General features: G+C 47.5%; 6 protein-coding genes across 6 annotated transcripts; 2 read left to right on the top strand and 4 right to left on the bottom strand.

The window, feature by feature from the left end:
- The first annotated feature begins 570 nt into the window (after window positions 1-570).
- Window positions 571-2627, top strand: BDW74DRAFT_64497 (D-3-phosphoglycerate dehydrogenase). The gene is made up of 9 exons (XM_073733371.1): window positions 571-578; window positions 638-711; window positions 769-1076; window positions 1127-1434; window positions 1489-2078; window positions 2123-2165; window positions 2214-2272; window positions 2321-2402; window positions 2463-2627. The coding sequence occupies exons 3-9, from the start codon at window positions 787-789 to the stop codon at window positions 2489-2491; spliced, it is 1401 nt and encodes a 466-aa protein (XP_073581193.1). The 5' UTR covers window positions 571-578; window positions 638-711; window positions 769-786; the 3' UTR covers window positions 2492-2627.
- On the bottom strand, window positions 2252-4793 carry BDW74DRAFT_158651 (Serine/threonine-protein kinase bur1). The gene is made up of 8 exons (XM_073725344.1): window positions 4553-4793; window positions 4423-4504; window positions 4279-4375; window positions 4080-4234; window positions 4004-4031; window positions 3744-3957; window positions 3503-3697; window positions 2252-3450 (listed from the first exon to the last, which is right to left on the bottom strand). The coding sequence occupies exons 1-8, from the start codon at window positions 4660-4662 to the stop codon at window positions 2763-2765; spliced, it is 1569 nt and encodes a 522-aa protein (XP_073581192.1). The 5' UTR covers window positions 4663-4793; the 3' UTR covers window positions 2252-2762.
- A 136-nt stretch (window positions 4794-4929) lies between these two features.
- BDW74DRAFT_158641 (putative P-type ATPase) lies at window positions 4930-10325 on the bottom strand. Its single transcript, XM_073725343.1, has 19 exons — window positions 9913-10325; window positions 9822-9861; window positions 9267-9776; window positions 8881-9222; window positions 8702-8836; window positions 8590-8656; window positions 8410-8541; window positions 8017-8366; window positions 7829-7974; window positions 7672-7779; window positions 7221-7624; window positions 6775-7175; window positions 6605-6730; window positions 6327-6559; window positions 6160-6283; window positions 6070-6115; window positions 5877-6027; window positions 5681-5829; window positions 4930-5618 (listed from the first exon to the last, which is right to left on the bottom strand). Exons 1-19 carry the CDS (start codon window positions 10002-10004, stop codon window positions 5335-5337), a joined length of 3840 nt encoding a protein of 1279 aa, XP_073581191.1. The 5' UTR covers window positions 10005-10325; the 3' UTR covers window positions 4930-5334.
- Window positions 10326-10684: 359 nt separating this feature from the next.
- nap1 (histone chaperone NAP1) lies at window positions 10685-12788 on the top strand. Its single transcript, XM_073733370.1, has 4 exons — window positions 10685-10747; window positions 10814-10987; window positions 11055-11887; window positions 11934-12788. The coding sequence occupies exons 2-4, from the start codon at window positions 10941-10943 to the stop codon at window positions 12302-12304; spliced, it is 1251 nt and encodes a 416-aa protein (XP_073581190.1). The 5' UTR covers window positions 10685-10747; window positions 10814-10940; the 3' UTR covers window positions 12305-12788.
- Window positions 12614-15418, bottom strand: BDW74DRAFT_64482 (fork head domain-containing protein). The gene has a single exon (XM_073733369.1). The coding sequence runs from the start codon at window positions 15331-15333 to the stop codon at window positions 13273-13275; it is 2061 nt and encodes a 686-aa protein (XP_073581189.1). The 5' UTR covers window positions 15334-15418; the 3' UTR covers window positions 12614-13272.
- A 1201-nt stretch (window positions 15419-16619) lies between these two features.
- On the bottom strand, window positions 16620-18508 carry BDW74DRAFT_64453 (aspartate kinase). The gene is made up of 4 exons (XM_073733368.1): window positions 18306-18508; window positions 18167-18247; window positions 16867-18110; window positions 16620-16814 (listed from the first exon to the last, which is right to left on the bottom strand). The coding sequence occupies exons 1-4, from the start codon at window positions 18452-18454 to the stop codon at window positions 16717-16719; spliced, it is 1572 nt and encodes a 523-aa protein (XP_073581188.1). The 5' UTR covers window positions 18455-18508; the 3' UTR covers window positions 16620-16716.
- Window positions 18509-18748: the final 240 nt, after the last annotated feature.

Below are 18748 nucleotides of genomic sequence, written 5' to 3'. Positions count from 1 at the left end.
GTCCTTAGCCGTACTCTGTAGACAATAATCTAACGGCAAATCGTTCCCTACCCCCCTTCATTGGCATTTCTGGATGCTTTTCCCCTCGACGTGGTAGATAGAAAAGCGGAAGCATTCCCTCTACTTCCAACTAACCCGGTAGTATTTTTATTCTATATGGAATGCAATGCAACAAATACGTGGAGTATATGATTATTGCCTGGACGGAGTACTCTACACCTCATATCAGAGCTTATGGTCGTATACCTAGGTAACCTCCGGTATTTGGAGCTCTGACTCTTTGAGCATCTGACCGCCAACCGGTCGAAATTATGCAATCGTCGAAAATCGAGAATTGGAGAGTTGCCCCACCTCGCCCCTCCAAGAGTTTGGTAGTTTCGCTGCTCCTCCGAAGACTGACTCCGACCCCGGAGCTGGTGGGAATCATTACCTGTGGGATTGTCCCTGACGAAGTTGTTCTCTGGCTATGATCCAACACTCCATTGTTGATTTGCAAGGATTTTATAGTGTTGTTATATCCAGTCAAGCCTGCCTGTATCGACCAGTGGGATTTTAGGCATCGGAACCAAATTCATCCAGTATGAGTAAATTGCATCGGCATGTATGAATAGGTGCTAATAATTTTTTTAAATAACAGAAACTTGGAACAGTCCTTCACTGCTTTGATTTCAAACACCGTCTGCTCTTACTCCGTATCATCACAAGTTACTAGTAGGTGAGTCATCGGATAGCTGCTTCCTACAATTCTGATTGTACTATCCTTTCCAGAACTTTAGACACCTCAACATGGCTTCGGCAAGGGACATCAACTCTAGCAGTGCGATGAATCTTCCTTCCTCATCACCAAACGCCTCTTTTCAATCCGCTCCGTCCAGCCATAGCGGCTCGGCTTTTGCAACCCGGCTGGCTCCCATCCTCAATGCAAAGCATCTCAAACCGTTTGCCACAGAGGATATCAAGGTTTTGCTTCTCGAAAACGTCAACCAGACGGGCCGTGATATTCTCAGCAAACAAGGCTATCAAGTCGAGTTTTTAAAGTCATCACTTCCTGAAGATCAACTTATAGAGAAGATTCGGTCAGTGCTTCTAACACCTCTTGTTTTTTCTTATTCTAACTCTCTTTTAGGGATGTCCATGTTATCGGAATTCGTTCAAAAACAAAGTTGACGGAGCGCGTCCTCAAGGAAGCCCGTAATCTCATTGTTATTGGCTGTTTCTGCATCGGAACGAACCAGGTCGACCTTCAGTATGCAGCGGAGCATGGTATTGCTGTTTTCAACTCCCCTTTCAGCAATTCTCGAAGTGTGGCTGAGTTAGTCATCTGTGAGATTATTGCCCTTGCTCGGCAACTTGGTGATCGTTCCAACGAAATGCACGATGGCACCTGGAACAAGGTGAGCAACAAGTGCTGGGAAATTCGAGGAAAGACGCTAGGTACGTACTTTATCTCTTTCCGTATCTTTTAGTAAAGCGCCTGCTAATTTACAGGCATCATTGGGTATGGTCACATCGGCTCTCAGCTCTCGGTTCTAGCAGAGGCTATGGGCATGTCCGTGATTTTCTATGATGTGGTAAATCTCATGGAACTGGGTACAGCACGTCAAGTACCGACCCTGGATGCTCTCTTGTCCGAGGCTGATTTCATCACCTGCCACGTACCGGAGCTTCCTGAAACAAAAAATATGTTGGGGCAAAAGCAATTCGACCTCATGAAACATGGCAGTTACTTGATCAATGCCAGCCGAGGAACCGTTGTCGACATCCCTGCCCTTATACATGCGATGCGTTCCGGCAAGATCGCGGGTGCTGCCCTTGATGTTTACCCCAATGAGCCGGCTGGGAATGGTGACTACTTTAACAACGACCTTAATGCCTGGGGAACTGATCTCCGCGCCCTCAAGAACCTCATCCTGAGCCCCCATATTGGCGGTAGTACCGAAGAGGCACAGCGTGCCATTGGTGTCGAGGTGGCAGAGGCCTTGGTTAGATACGTCAACGAAGGTACTACTTTGGGAGCTGTCAACCTGCCGGAAGTTACCCTTCGTTCTTTGACAATGGATGAACCTGACCATGCTCGGGTGCGTAATCTTCCTCAGTGCTAGTTCGTTTACTGACAGTACAGGTTATTTATATTCATCACAATGTCCCGGGCGTTCTTCGGAAAGGTAGAGAGAAACAGTGGACCAGAGCTGAAGCTTTACTAACGTTTCCAGTTAATGAAATTCTTGGTGACCACAACGTCGATAAACAGATGACTGATAGTAGGGGCGATGTAAGTTCTCTCCCCAGTACAATAGTTTCCGTGCTAAGTGTATACTAGGTCGCCTATTTAATGGCTGATATCAGCAACGTTGATCATACAACGATCAAGGACTTGTACGAAAGACTGGAAAGCCTTTCCTGTATTGTTACCCCTCTCCTCGTTGAATATGCAGAACACTAATTGTTCCTCTACTTCCCAGCGCGAATCATGACGAGGATACTATACTAACCGACTTGACCCTGCATAATCATTCCACATAGATTAGAGCACTTGTATTCCCTAGCCGACTAACTAGGTCAGACACCCTGATCAAGAGCAGACCCTCAACGGTATCTGTTTGTCAAAAGTTGTTTTCATGAATTCACAAACGCTGGCAAAATTTGTCTCGGATAGGAGTTCATGCGACGTGAAACAGAAGATGATGTAGTCGAGTAGTTTAGACCAAGAAAGTGAATTCCCATAAACTCCGCCCATGCTGAGTAAAATTGCTTTTGTAGCATCACCGACGATAGGGACCATAGTCTACCTGCTCCCTATATAGAGGGCTTCGACTTCGTCTCCTGGGGAGGTTCTCTCTTGACTGCAAACTAGACTGGTAGGGTTTGTCATAATAAGATCCACGCCATTCGGGTATAGGAGGCCCGTGGTCTCTCTCGCGATGTCGATCGCTTTCGTTGTACTTTGGAATGTAAGTATCCGTTAATTTTGGGTCATTGTAACGAGGCCCATGCAAACGATCCCGTCCTCCTTGGTCCGAATGCCCTAGCGCCCAGGGCTGACTATTAGGCGCGGGAGGTTTAGGCGGTAGACCGCCATCTCTATGCCGAGGAGCGGCTTCATTACTTCTCTGCCTGGCCTGTGGTGGCTCATGGGGCTGCCACTGGGGTCGGGGGCGGGTGTTTCTGCTTTCAGTACCAGTTCTATTCCCTGAATTAGTTGACCATCCTCCATTTCGACTTATGCCTACGGAGCCCCCCGCGGGTGCTGGCGGCATAGCGGCTCGCTGTCCACGAAATCGCCGCCTGTCGAGTTCGTGGGAGTCCTCAAAACTTGGAAGGTCGCCAGGGCGTGCTGGAAGTGGCGGTGTTGAGAAATATGGATGTTTTAGAGCATCAATCGCATTAATCCTTTTCCGCCAGTCCAACTTGAAGAGTTCCGTAAGCAAAGAAACAGCGATTGGGCCTTGACTGCCGAGACGTTAATGACTGGTTGCATCAGAGTAAGAACAATGTGGATTACCTTTTGAATACTTCTGCAAGATTTCCCGGCTTGTTACCGAAGCTTTTCACACCTTCGCAACCGGGAAGAGAGCTCCATCCTGGCATGTTGTCTTCAGTAGGCGTACCTACAAGGCTGAATATAAGTTGTGCCTGATTGAGGTCGCTGTTGCCGGCGAGAATTGGCTTTCCCTTAAACATCTCTCCGAAAACACATCTTTGAACGTTAAAATAGTGTGACCAACGATCAGAGAATGACTCACCCCACACCCCACATATCAATAGCAGAAGTGTAACGCCGGAGCTGAAGAAGTAGCTCTGGAGGCCGATACCAGCGCGTTACAACTAACGTGGTGTAGTCTCTTTTGGCTTCTCCTCCTCCTTTGCCGGGTTGAGGGGGGGCTTCATCAAAAGGCCGTGCCAGCCCAAAGTCGGCGATTTGCAATATACCTCGGTTGCTTATGAGTAGATTGGCGGCTGTATTGGTCAGCTAGATTATTATCGGGTGTGGCGCGGGACTAGCCTTTCATGTCGCGGTGAAGAATACAATTCTGTAGATGTTAGAGACGGCGTCCAAAGTTCCATGTTCGATGTAATACCCCGTGTAAATATCTTAGTCCTTCAAGAAGCTGAACCATGTAGCACTTAATTTGAGCTTCTGAGAAATGGACGGCCGGATTCTCCAAAAGCCCCGAGAGGTCGTGTTCCATGTACGGGAAGACCATATACATGCTAGGCTTCTTGCGCCCTTCTCCTACCCGAGAGTCAGATCGTTCGCTTTCGAGTCAAGCGGCGCACCTTTACTTCGCTCAACAGCCATTTCTCTTAGCCGCATAATGTTTATGTGAGATAGCATCTTCAAAAGTTTGATTTCTCGAAGGGCCGTAATCGGAAACTTTAACAGTTAGACATGCCAAATTGTTGAGGCAAGAATAACCTCACTCCATCTCGCTCATTATGCATGAGTATTTTCTTCAAGGCGACAATGGAACCATCTTTTTTAGCCCGAGCTTTGTAGACCTCTCTAGAAAAGTTCCGTTAGTCAAGTTCAACCCCATTTCGAACCACTCACCCAAAAGTGCCCTCACCCAGCTTGCCCAGAAATTCAAAATCCCTGATACTGGTACATCCACTGAACCTTGAGCCGCCCTTATCATCTCGTTCGAGTGACGCTAGGCCCATTTCCGGTCGAGTAGGTCGTGGGTTTGGTAGGCGCCGCAGGAAAGATTGGTAGTTGTTCAAGTCGTTCGCTTTTTCAGCGGTCTCTGTAGAAGACGCTCTCAAGGTCAGTTCAACGGAAAATATATGAGAAGATATATGAAATACTCACTCATGTAGTCAAAAGTAAGCCCATCCAGACAATCGACCCGCGGAAATGCCGGGGTATCCCATCACGTGATCCAAACTTTGCGAATTGCCGGCCCCAACCGACATCCATGCTCCAACACCGAAACTACATCAACCTTCGCACTCTGAACAGGTGAGATAGACCTCATCCTATGTCGTATGGTCTCTAAACACTTCCTAGACATGGCGACAAACCATCCAATCCACATCCATCCTGCTCGACCTCTCTATCGCTTCACAGCGACTGCCCTTGGCGCGAGCATGTGGTTCTTCGTCAGTCTACGAGTAACTTCATTGTATTAACCGCGATGCTAATCATTACTCGACAGTTAATGTATCGAGCCAAAAAGGACGGGCCTGCTTTGCTGGGCTGGAAGCATCCGTGGGATCATTGAGCAAAGAGCGACGAAGAACGGCATTCACAAACACTGGAATTGTACTTCTACTCATGATTCGGCATGTTATAAGTAGTATATCAATAGCCGGGTTCCTATTACCATTGCTAGCTTATTTGCCCATTTCCTCAAGTAACATCTTATACTGACGGCGCTGCTTCGGGACACGGGTAACTGTGTACTTTAATCGTCCAATAATGCGAGCAATTTGGGGAAACACCTTTCGCTCAGCTAACCAAGCGAACGAGAAGCTTCCAAAAACAAGTCCAAGTAGCCACGTGGCAAAGGTGTCGGACAAGTAGGTCAATTGCATGACCTGCGTTATCCACAGCGATGGCCGAAAGAGCATGTAGCCTGAAAAGACCAAGTCCGCCATTACGACCGCGAGAAAGGGTACTGTATCATTAGTTAATATATAGACATACATATATCAAATTTCAATAATGGATGCGTCGTACCATTGGACCTCATTGGTTTTCGATAGGGCGGCCCCACGCTCAGGATGACACTGGCCAATATATACTGAAAGCTCGAGGTCAAGAACAGAACAGTGTTCTCGGAGTTCTCAATATTATCCTCCCCCAAATTAACGTTCGGAGCTTTGAACCTGTAACGGTGAGCAAAGGATGCGTGACAAGGGAGATAACAACTCACCATGGTTCTGACTGTACTGACTTGTAGGCTAGTAGTTGAACAATTACAGTTAGTATGATCTGTCCGATTAGCGGAGTCAAGACCTTTCGAGAGACAAGGTCCGCAGTTGGTCGCTTCCGAGAAAGTATATCATAGGGGTCGGTCCATCCCACTTAAATGGTCAGTACTGATAGCCAAAGGACAGAAGACTTACTGAAAATAGCAATTGGGAGAATAAGAGCGAGATCAATGAAAAGAAACTGCGCTAGTCAGCATCGAACGTGATGAAGCTGCGAGAACTCACCTGAAAGTCACCTAGGTTAGATGCGGTCGTATACAGGAAGCTGACCGTCGCAAATTGAATAGCCGAATACAAGCTCATATATTTGAAGCAGCAGAAGCTAGTAACCAAAGAGCCTCGCCCCTCTCTGTACAGATTAGCTCCTTCTTCCAACTCGTGGCTTAACAAACCTGATCAAAGTTGGAACACAAGAGACATCGAACTGACGACTGGTGAAGGGAGCAGCTACAGAAGCTTCAGCTTCTGATAAGGAGATGCCAACGTCTGCAGCCTTCAGCGCTCCACAATCATTGGCGCCGTCCCCGCAAAATCCACAGCAGTAATCAAGTGACTGAAGTTTCTCAACAAGTTCATGTTTTTCATCTGGTGACATTCTTGCAAACACATTTCCACGAACAAGCATCTGATGTGTCAGTCGATGATGACCAAAAGCCTGCAGTTCACTTACTCTTTTCACAAGGGTTTCATCCCCGTAATCCAGAATCCATCGGAATATGTCCCCGCTGACTGCAAGGGAGTACCTGTGAGCATCACAAGCATTCCCGGGAACAGACAAATCAACACCTGATAAAGGCTGAAGATATTAGCTTCTTCCGGCTGCTCTTGGGTTAAGCATACCATCAACGTCCGTGGGTCCAAGACGATATTAGGTTCATCAACACATTCCCAGCAGATAGAGGCCGCGAGAGTGTCCCACCGCGGTATGAAACAGGGTTCCGTTATACCTATAATACCACACTCCCGTGCCACACTTACTGCGGTAAGAATGTTATCACCTGTGCACATAATGGTTCGTATGTTTGCCTGATTCAGTTCAGCGATAGTTTCCGAAGACTTTGGTTTTAGTTTATTCTCGAAGACAATGAAACCAATAAACATTAGCTTCGACTCCGCGTCTGCGCGTGCCATTTTCTGAGTTTTCATCCAACTTAGCCTTTGCTCATATCTAGCAGCACAAGCAATGACACGATAACCGTTGTGTGTATAATGCGCTAGAATGTCCTCAAAGTCCGACGGTACTGTACAGTTAGACTTCGAAACTTAATTGCAGGAGAAATACTTACAGCTTTCGGGCAGACAGATATCTTTCACACTTTCCGGTGCGCCCTTTACAAAAATAGTAGCACCATTATCACCAAATTGTCTCACAATCACACTTGCGCGACGAAGTTGAGAGACGAATTCGAAGCTGCGAAGAATGCCGAGTTCCACAGCCTGGCCTTCCGAGGGAGACCGGGCAATGGACGGTACTATTGTTTCGTTGTCAGGATTTGGATGTCCATGCGCCTGGCCTCCACCTTCTTGGAAAGACCATCCCGTAAACTGGAACATCTTCACATCCAACGGGTCGCCCAGAAGCTCATCATCCACTACTCTCAGAGAGTGGCAGGTTGCCATGATGCGGATGATAGCGTTTGCGGCAGAACCTATGGGTAGGGCTCGTGCGTCCGACATGAGTTCAGACAGTCTTAATAATCAGAACATGACCTTTGAGACGTTACAATCCAAACGAACCTTTGATCTAGAGTCATTACTCGAATTCCAAGGACATCCAAGCCATCCTCGGTGAGAGTTCCAGTTTTATCGAAACAAACCACGTCAAGTTTACCGCCCACATTGACTCTGCCGTTATCAGCGCCTGATCCGAAAGTAGAGAAGAAAGGTTGCTGACCTTTGAGGGCTAATGCAAAAGATATTTTTGCGTTTTAGCCGAGACAGAGCAAAATTGGTGCCAATCGTCAGCGTAGCGGGAAGTGCCGGAGGCACAACAATGGTAATCAGATCCAGGGCTCTGACGATAATCAATCCCCATGAAAGCTGCTGAGTTAGTACAATACAGGGACTGGATGGGAGACTTACACCCAATCGCACAAAGTTAACAAAAGATGCAACGAATCCGAGGATAGCGATGATACCCATGACAGATATATACCGAAAGGAGTCTCGATAAAACTTGAAACCTGAGGGTTTGGGAAATAGCATTGAGCGAATTAGAGCTCCTTTGGTGGTCAAAAACCCCGTCCTCATAACGATTGCCAGCGCGATAGCCTCATCATCATCAACGCCGTGTGGTCGTCGTGCTCTAATGATCTTGGTTCCATTAAAGAGAAAGTGCTTTGCCACGTTTGGATGGACGGAAGGGGCACTGAGGTTGAGATCATCAAGAGCATCGTCTGTCAAAGGAGATTTTGAAACCGGAACGGATTCACCTGTGACATTAGTATGCGTCAAGAGCAGTGAGGATATGCCTACCTGTGAGCATGCTTTCATTCACAATACAATCCCCGGATAGTAAGATACAGTCACATGGAACCTGATTTAGAGACGGATCGGAAACCTCAAATACGTCACCGGGAACAAGTTCCTGGGACGTGACAGATCTCCCTGAAGGGATTAGCTAGCGTGTTGAGGTAATGCCAATGGTATACTCACAAAACCCATTTCTAAGAACCCGAATACCACACTCAAAATGGGACATTTCTTTTAACCGTCTTGTAGTCTGGAGGGTCAGCTTCGAGCAATAAAAGTGGCAGGGAAAACATACAGCAGTTGTCTCAACAACTGTGGTCCCTATACTAAAAACAGAAATCATGAATATGCAAGCAGCGTAGTAGTAGTACGTGTCGAGAGACCAGAGCACAAGGCTGGCAAGCTGAAAGACGTAGAATGGGTGAAAGGCCTGCCATTAGCTAGGAAGATTGAGTCGAAGAAAAGAAAACATACTTCATCTGTTAGGAGCTGAATTAATGACTTTTGTTGAATATCAATGGCGTTCCTGCCAAAAATCTGTTCACGGCCATCGTGGTCGTCGGCATTGAGACCGACTCTCATTGATTTTGCGTTCGTCCATGATGGATCTTTCCAGCCACTAATTAAAAGGAACTTGTCTTCTGAAGGATGATAGAAAAAACGTAGATACCTGTAGTCTAGATGTCGCAGCAGCTCAATTGTAGGATCGTTTTCCTCATCGTGTGTATAATTATAAGAGTCCGCGAATATTGTGGAAAGTGGCCGTCCATACGCTTGTTCGCAGACTTCGCATATGCTGAGTTGCTTCCATTGGTCCTGCTAACTTAGTATTCATCCATGCTTGAGATTTCTGCGCATACCTCAACTACCGCCCATTGACAAACACCCAAAGGGGAAGGACTTCCCAACAATCTAATCTTCCATTCTGGAAGCCACCTAAACAACAGGAATGCGAAGCCGAAGGTCACGGTGCATAGAAAGTAGTACAGAACAGCTCCAGTCAGGGCGGTTTTGAAACCTGTAATGACAATAATCGAGTCCTCCGAGGCAATGTGGATTTCCTGCGACACCCTTACTCCAGAAGCAGAGCTGACAGATGACGACCGCTGCGGTAGAAGTGGATCTTCAACAGAGCTTCGACGGTAAGGTGATTGCCTCGACTTGTACGAGTATTTCGTGGACTCGACATCATCCTCGACACCGTTCTCAAAGTCGTCTTCAAAGTCCAAAGATCTCCGACGCGGCCATTCAATAGCATCTCCTTGCTCTAGATCGTGTGGGACACTGATAGTAGAATCTCTTCTAACGCGCCGGCGAGAGAACGACGCAACACTGGAAGGGATGCTTTCTGATATTGGCCCGTCAAATATCTACGTAACTGTCAGAATTGTTTAAAGGTCAGGAGACTAGCGTACCTCGCTGCGAGCCATACCGACATCCGTGACAACACTATAGCTAGACGGAAATCAGGCGACTGAAGATGTATAGCTTCAAAGGGCTTCTGACCTGCTCCTGATTGAGTCGCGTCGCCGTGGCACTGAAATGGCAGCTGGTTCTCGCGACTGGGCGTCAGCTGCCGTATACACGGAGTACTCCATCTTGCGATATAGATACGATATCTGTCCTTGCTGTTCCAATCACCTATTTTCGAGGATATGCAGCTTGCAATATCACGACGCGCATCACTACAGCGAGTATCGTGGTTAGTATGTTCCTGGTAAATGCATAGACCGCATGCGCGCAGCTGTTGCAGTTTCCCAAGCACAACCCTGGGCATTGGATCTCCGAGTGCACGTGACGACCCTAGAGATATGCTTGGTCAATATATAGGAAATGGACAATTCAACATGCTTTATTATAATGGCTCTTTCTCTTTATTTTTAGCGAGGTCAACATCTAGCGCTACAAAAAGTATCAAAGAGTTTAAAAGATTGATGAGGACATTCTTACAAGTTACTTTGAATGACGTAATTTCTAGATGGTCCAAGATCCCTGAGGCCAAATAACGCTGCCAGAAAGTATAGGACGCGCTTACATACAATAGTCAGTAAGCTCTATACATCACCTCTCGCCCATGATTCATGCTAAATCTGACATAGTCTATGAAATCCAGGCAGAAGGTACAGCATTTGATTCCTGTAATGTTGAGAATAACTGGCACGGGCGAACTTCACTCCGTACAGGAGTAGTTGTTCATACTTCCTGACAGAAAGAAAAGGGCCTTCAACTCCCAAGCACACTTGATGCAAATTAGTAAAGTTCCTCCAAGACGTATGGCATTAGCATAATATGCACTTTAATTCTGAGATTCCTATCTGATTGTTGGTGACTATTTTGTACTGTGGGTGCTTCTCAACAGGCTGTCCCGCCAAGCCCCTCGGCCCAAAGGCGCTAAGATCCCACCAAGCCAGGATTCCAGACCAAAATCTCAGCGTATCAAAATCTTTCAACCCTTAACCTTCCTCTCCGCGACAACCCCTCAACGGATTCTGTCTCCTCAAGGCCTCCGTATACTTTGCGAGTGAATCCTCACGATGTCTGAACCTATTAGGAATAAAAAGGCGGACTTTCCTGTTGCCCCGTATGTGACTAAACCCACGAAATGAATACTTCCCAACACATTTATCTTTTCTAACAGTCGCCTGCAGGACACCGCAAAACACTCCAGCCAACAACGCACCTATTTCGTCGCATGCTCAGCAACCTGGAGTCTCCAGTATCAAAGAAGGTAAACTTTTTTTTTTCAAGCCTAGAGATTGTTCTAACGGAGTAGAATCCCTCGATCATGCCACCGCAGCTTCGCTCTTTGCGAGGAACCCTGGTCTTGTATCCATGATTCAAGGAAAACTCGGCTCGCTTGTTGGCCGGTCGTCCGGCTACATTGAGTCTTTACCTGTCTCCGTCCGTCGCCGCGTGGCCGGGCTGAAAGGCATTCAAAAGGAGCATGCCAAGCTCGAGGCTCAGTTCCAGGAGGAGGTTCTAGAGCTTGAGAAGAAATATTTCGCAAAGTTTACCCCCCTCTATGAGAGACGAGCTACGATTGTCAACGGTGCTAGCGAGCCAACTGACACGGAAATCGAAGCTGGTAAAGAAGAGGAGGAAGAAATTGACGCCAAGGACGAAGAATCGAAGAAGGACGACTCAGAAGTTGCCACCAGCGGAATTCCCGAATTCTGGCTTTCCGCTATGAAGAACCAGATTTCGCTTGCCGAGATGATTACTGACAAGGATGAAGAGGCTCTCAAGCATCTGGTCGACATTCGTATGGAGTACCTAGATCGCCCCGGATTCCGGCTCATTTTTGAGTTCTTCGAAAACGAATTCTTCACCAACAAGACAATTTCTAAAACATATTTCTACAAGGAAGAAAACGGTTATGGGGGCGATTTCATCTATGACCATGCCGAGGGCACCAAGATTGATTGGAAAGATGAAAAGGATCTTACCATTCGCGTGGAAAGCAAGAAGCAGAGGAACAAGAGTATGTATGCATCTACATGAGTGGCGAACGGCGCTGACCATATCAGACACGAAGCAGACCCGCGTTGTCAAGATTACCGTGCCAACGGAGTCCTTTTTCAACTTTTTCGCACCCCCCCAACCCCCGTCGGATGATGATGATACTGTTGCTACGGATATCGAGGAACGCCTCGAACTCGACTACCAGCTTGGTGAAGATATTAAGGAGAAACTCATACCCAGAGCAATCGATTGGTTCACTGGTGAGGCTCTTCAATTTGAAGAGCTCGGTGATGATATGGATCCAGATGAGTTCGATGAGTTCGACGACGAGGACGATGAGGATGATGACGACGAAGATGGAAGGGGTTCCGACCGAGACGTTGATGACTCTGACGAAGAGGTGCGCTTCACTCAATCTATACGGTTTCAGGACTAACTCTATGTAGGATGGTGCTTCCAAGCCAAAGAAAGAGGCCGCCGAGTGCAAGCAAAGTTAATACAGCGTACACCAATCTTTGACTCTACTTGTTTCCGGCTTGTTCTCCAGAATGTTTTTTCTCTCCAACATTATTTAGCAAGGCTACTCAATGACCCGCCGTCGAGAACCCAAGTGTGTGCACAACGTACACCTTCCTAGCTTGATGGTCCTTACTTTGACGAGTGTGTCACATTGATTGCTTGGCAGGCTGCGTTTTTTATTCTTTTATATCTTAATGCCGAGTCATTAGTGGCGCGTGGAGTAGGTACACTTTTATCTAATTGTTCTGGAACATGCGTGTTAGCACAAACCTTATGAAAATGGATGATAACAGCTTAAGCCCTAACTTCTGCTTAAATCCCTTATGCTTAAAACTATAGTCAACAAACCAACTGCAAAATATTGTGTCGAATAGATTAAAACATGCTGCTTAGGGAGAAACTGATGGCGGAGTTTTTCTCAAATCCAGCACAACTGTCATGAATTATGAACAAAAAACACCAATGGGAAATCATAAACATAGCGAGGAAGCAATAATACAAACAAGAAACATGCTAATATAAACGCTGCATAAAGGCTGCCATATAATCATCACAAGGTCATCGTAAGATCATCAGAAGGTCAGTCAAAACAAACACCCAACCTTGCATCCACTCAAAACTCCTGGGAAAACAATGTGAAAGCGGCGAATGTGAACGCAATAGAGAATGAACCCCTTGAACGCCAAATCCGCGATCTCGAGCCCAATGGGGCAACAGATATTAGGGCATAGGGCCGCCAAAACCAAGAAGGAACTCCGGCTGCGGAAAGCAATAAACTCGAAATATGACAGGCGTGAGCGAGGTGGATTTCATATACAGCGTAGATCCGTGTAGGCCAAAAAGAGAAACAAAACAAAAAGAAGGATAAAAAAAGAAGGCAAGTCCTCACTGCCGTAAGTTGCTCCCTCGCGAAAACGGTGGCAGCGACACTGGCCGACTTCCTATACGTGCTTCACCTCCCCCAATCTTCTGGAAACCTTGCAAAAGGTCGACACCATCCACTTCCTGTGGACTGTCATCAAGAAGATGCCATGAGAAGAAGTCGTCATGCGCAGCGTCAACGAGGCGCCCAGACTCCGGTACTTTGGACGGGGAATCCGGGAAAAGAAGTCTCTTCGATTTATTGGGAGATATTGGTTTTAGCCGGTTATTAGCACTCAAAGAAGTGATATCTGCCAGGACATTCCTCGATCCATTTGCGTTGGTACGAGACGAGCGCTTCTCGGGGGAGCCGTATGCTGGGTTTGACACGAGGTCAACGGTCTGATCGGCAAACACGTCGAAGGAAACGTGAAGGTTATCGTGAGGGGTGTAAGCTTCATCCTGTATGTTGAAGGCAGGGCTCCATGGAAGATCTTCATCCAACCCTAAATGCTTGATTGGAGAATTGACCATTTGCTGAATCTTCTTTCGGTGATTTCGAAGATTAGTATTTGGGGAAACTGACGGTGGAGGTTTCGCAGGTTTCTTGAACTTGATAACAGGCGTAAGAGGACCTGCTATCCTCCATGTCGGCGGTGGCGACAATGTCCCAGTTTCCTTTAGGTACCCAGACTGACTTGGGCTGATGTCGTGGGAAGAGCTTCTGATGCGCGCTATCTCTTCCTCGGCACGGCCACGCTTCATACGAGGAGGCTCAATATCTATGTCGGAGGTTGGGAGATGCCTGGCCTTGTTTGACCGCATCGCAGACGATTCTAGCGAAGAGAAATAGCCGCTGTCGTTCATTGTACTCGACTTTCGTTTACGATGACGCGGTCCATTGTTAGGAACAGCGGAATGAGAAGGAGTGGGAGGGGTCCCTGGACGCACGAACCGTGGTGGTGCAACGGGAGGAGAGGAGTGAATTGGTTGTGGGGGAGAAGAATGAGGAGGGATCTCGCCACAGATGGTAGTGGCCGAATCCTCCTGAAAGGCCGGATCAGATGCTGGAAGTGTAGCATCAGAGGACAGATCGACGTGTCTGGAGCTTCTGGCGACGGATTGTTGTTGAACAACCGGTGGTACAGGCGGTAGTGGTGGTACAGCCCAGCCAGCTGGTTCTCGCTGTGGTGCCGCAGAAAGTACAGTTGAGAGTTGTTTGCGCACTGGTTTGTCCTTGATAAACTGCACTTCCATGCCCGATTCAATAGCCCAGTAATTCCCTTTACCGGGATCATCCTTCGGCCTTTCTTGTTTTACGAACGCTTTGTTCAGACTGAGGTTATGCCGAATGCTGTTTTGCCATCCTGGATCACTGTTCTTGTAATACGAAAACGTATCTGATATCCACCTATAGATTTGCGCCAGTGTCAATCTTCTATTGGGAGCGCGCAGTATAGACATGCCAATCAGCGTCGCATAACTGTAAGGAGGTTTCGTGCCATCGTCCTCGATTGGTGGCAACTCGTGGGGCTCTGGCAGTTGAATCACGGTAATCTCCTCCCTCTTTTGTTTTTTGAACCGCTCTTTCAATGGCGCCGCATCCAGAAGAGATCTTTTGAGAGACGGCTTATTAGCGAGCTGAGATGGCTCGGGAAAGTCAGCGAACGTCTCTGCTAATGCACTTTCCGACGAACACTTGATGGTGCTGACGGTGCTGACACTGGAAAACGTGGTGAACAAGGCGGATTGAGGCAGTGAAGCAGATGACGAAGCGGTAGAGTGGATGTGAGAGTCAGAAGGTATTCTTTTGATGGGAGAGTCAGTTGTGAATGTCGGCGCCGCCGGAGCAATCATTGGAACATATCCCAGTCTTCCTTCAACAAAATCTAATTGCGACTTGCGACCGGATTTGGTCGGCGACACCTTGTTGGTCGAGATCGATGTTGGGTTAAGGACATAATCGTGGGTTGTAGTGGGATGCTCGATAGGTGGGAGAGGCAATGGTAATGGCTCTAATCGAGGCCGTCCGGCTGCAACATGTCGCTGTCCTTGAGACAGTTGGACGTTTTGTTTCGTACTCATAGTGATGCTGCCAGCGTGGATATGTCCCGGGTCGACTTCACTGCGCCCGTTGACGCGCGGCGACCGAGGGTGTTGATTATACGATGGCGGTCTTGGTCACTAGCTATCTTTGTCGAAACGCGTTTGTACAGCTCAGAAAAACCACACCAAGAGGGGTGTCAGCAGCTTCCCTAGACGAGGGATAGTGTGTCAAATGAGACGGGGATAGTAGGTGAGGTGATCGCAGCAATGGAGAACGGAAGGAGTAGGTTCGAAATCTGGAACACGGGCGGAGAGCGAAGAGCTTTTAATGACAATCGCCCTGCCTTGATTAAGTTGGTATGCGCAGCCCAAGTGGGGTGGTGCAAGATGCTTTCTGATTAATTAGGGAATTGATTTATTTCAATCGGGTTGGAAATTGGAAGAAGAGATGGGAGCCTGATTAAGGCGAGATGCCTGACTTGGCTTATTATTGTTAGACGCGTCGCGTCTTTTGATACACGGCTTGTATTACTGTTACGTTATTTCGCCGAGATTCACCGCTCGAAGCACCGCAAGCCGTTAGATGATCCAGTTTTGTTACAGCATGCTGTAACATAATGACACAGATGCGTCCGCGCTTGCCACCATACCCGAAACAGCAGTTGAAGATTGGGCTAACAGCATCGAGTGGCTCTCCCTGAACTATGATCCGCCGCGAAGGGTCATCGGGTAGTTGATCGCGGCAGATCAGATGGGCCCGTAGTCAATAATCATGCTAGGGCATAGTCAAAGGATGCAAGGTCCCTACCTTGCGAGGAAGGGTTTCATCCCTTATTCAATCTCCATAAGGAGCCACGCAAACCCCTGAGACACATTTACAATTGATCAAGGGACTTTCTTCTTCGGAAGAGATGGTACCGTACTCTAACGCAAACATGAGCAGTCATGGACCAAGCGCCAAGCCATTGAGGAACCTGTAGGTCAACCAGATGAAGTTGTATGTCAAATCCCAACCCCTTTTGAGGCGGCAAGTATGCATCAAGAAAATGCTTCGCGTGAATGAAGGCTGGCTGATTCGGTAAGTATGTCGCCAGACTCTTGCTCAACAATGGCAATGACGTACCGTAGTCCAAATACACAGAGCAATACCCCGTACAATCTATAGGCAATGTTACCACACACAAACAATGAAATCTATCTAAGATCGTCTTTAGGATTAAGAGAAGCATACCCGGAGAGCCGGAAAGAATCGCCAGGAAGAAAGAAAGTCAAGAACGCCGTCATGCAGAACGCGGAAAGCATGCTTGTCAACAATGTCGAAGCCGCAGGATTTTCAAGCCAAAAGATGTGGTGGATATCCTAGAATACGAAGAGTGTTCGCTGAACTGCACAAACCAATAAGCAAGATGGGGCAAACGTCCTCTAATCTAAAAAGGTGAATAAACTGGTATGTATGATGTTGAGCGCACGGTCTGCATCTCGTTCTTCAATAACACATGAAATGTTAATCTCGCTGGCGCCTAATCAGAGTTCATTAGTCCGGTAAACTTATCGCGATATAATCACACATACCTTGAGAGATCATCTCAATATTAACATTATTCTCCCCAAGAGTAGAGAACATACGCCCAGCCACACCAACCATGTTTTTCATTTGCTTCCCTACAAGGCTAAGAATGGCCATTCCAGGGATTATATCAACGGTACCATATCTCTGCAGGTCACTCAAAGCTCCCTTCAAATCCTCGTCGATGATTTGGTACTCGTCCCTCCCCACACCGTTCAGAAGCGGCCTCTCCGAATGAAGAGCCAAAGAAACATGAACCTCGCTGGTGGATATCAAATCAATGGACAGTTTCCAGCGATCAAGAACCGAAAATATCCCTGCAAAGAATCCGTGAGAGAGAGAGCGTTTGTTAGAATGGACATTGATGACGAGAATGTTATGCTTGATGGTGACAGCGGTTGGGCGCTTCGGTCTTTGAAGAAGGCTCGGGCTCCTTGTGCGAAATAGTCTCGGGTCATGGCCCGGTGTTGTCCTTTCCAACTCGTAAGTAGAATCGGGGAATATCACGGTTCCATTTCCTTTCGGGTTCATGACGTTTTTTATACGAATTGGGATTTTGGCACGAATGACTTGTTCCATCGTGAAAGGATGAATCACTTCCGAGCCGTAGAATGTCAACTCAGCGGCTTCGGCAGGAGTGATCGCTGGTAGTAGACGAGCGGTAGGCACCTTCCGGGGATCCGCAGTGAATATGCCGTCGACCTCCTTCCATACTTGAAGCTCCTTAGCATGTACCCCAACGGCAACCAAAGCCGCGCACAGATCAGTATAACCACGCCCAATTTGGTCAAGAAGACCCCCGGGTATTGTTCCAAAGTATCCCGTGATTACTGGTACCTTATCACCAGTAACTCTGCGGCCCAGAGCAGCTGCAAGATTGTCGTAGAATCCCTGATCAAGACCCTGACCCGAAATATGAAAATCAATAATCTCGGACAGATCGACGTATTGCGAATCAACCCCGCGGTCTTGAAGAAAGGCGGCCATCAGGCGGCAACTCAGTTTCTCCCCTGTGCTAATGACTTTATCCACACAGCGTGCACTTATTTCGCCGAGCGTCTGGGCAGCTTCCAGGACCTTTAAAACCCGATCGCATTCATCATTGATCTCCGAGGTGAGTTGTGCCCTGAGTTCATCCGACTTTATCTGTGTCTCAGCGACCTTGACATGCTCCAGCCGGACGGCTTCGACGAAAGAGAGGTATTGTTTAGATTGAGAGTTCTCTGCGTCGCGAGCAGCTCGCAGTAACCTGTTCAGATGAGCACATTTGTCTACACTTGCTGGAAGAATTGCACGGTGACTCACCGATTTGTAGTGCCCTCGGCTTTCGTAAAACTGCTCCTTGCAGAGCATACTACAGCGACCTTATGTTGTAGAAGACTCGGACTGGGTGAATTGAATGATTAGCCACATATTGACCATGAGCGCCGACCAGGGAACTTACAGGACGACCTGATCAATGATATTGTGAGCGAACTTGCCGACGCTTGTACCTCCAAACTTCTGTACGACCCAATTGCTGTTGGTTGAGCTTGCGGGTACATCCTTTAATGTAGATATTATATCCGGATTCAATGGCAGTTGGCCGTTCATGTTGAAATGCCTATATGACAGGAGTTCTGGCGCGAGTATGAATGTCCGGCAACGGAATCTTTTTATGTGGCCCGCGGGGTTGCGAAAGCGGAGGGCATGGTTTTTCTTCTTACTTTTTCCGCCTTTCATGTGGGGAACGATAGTCGTTGATTTTCATACGTAATTGGCGTATTACTAATAAGGAACGCAAGTAACTAATTCGCCTGGCTCTCGTGAGTCATGCCCCACGACGACGATGTCGGGGCTTTTCTACATTTTTTATTGGCCAAGAATAAAATATGTAGGTATGCATTC

This window comes from Aspergillus multicolor (genome assembly GCF_047715735.1).
Source record: "Aspergillus multicolor strain CBS 133.54 unplaced genomic scaffold BDW74scaffold_24, whole genome shotgun sequence".
In the NCBI taxonomy this organism is placed as follows: Eukaryota; Fungi; Ascomycota; class Eurotiomycetes; order Eurotiales; family Aspergillaceae; genus Aspergillus; species Aspergillus multicolor.
The sequence above is the reverse complement of the archived record's forward strand: the minus strand, read 5'-3'. Positions and strand labels throughout refer to the sequence as shown.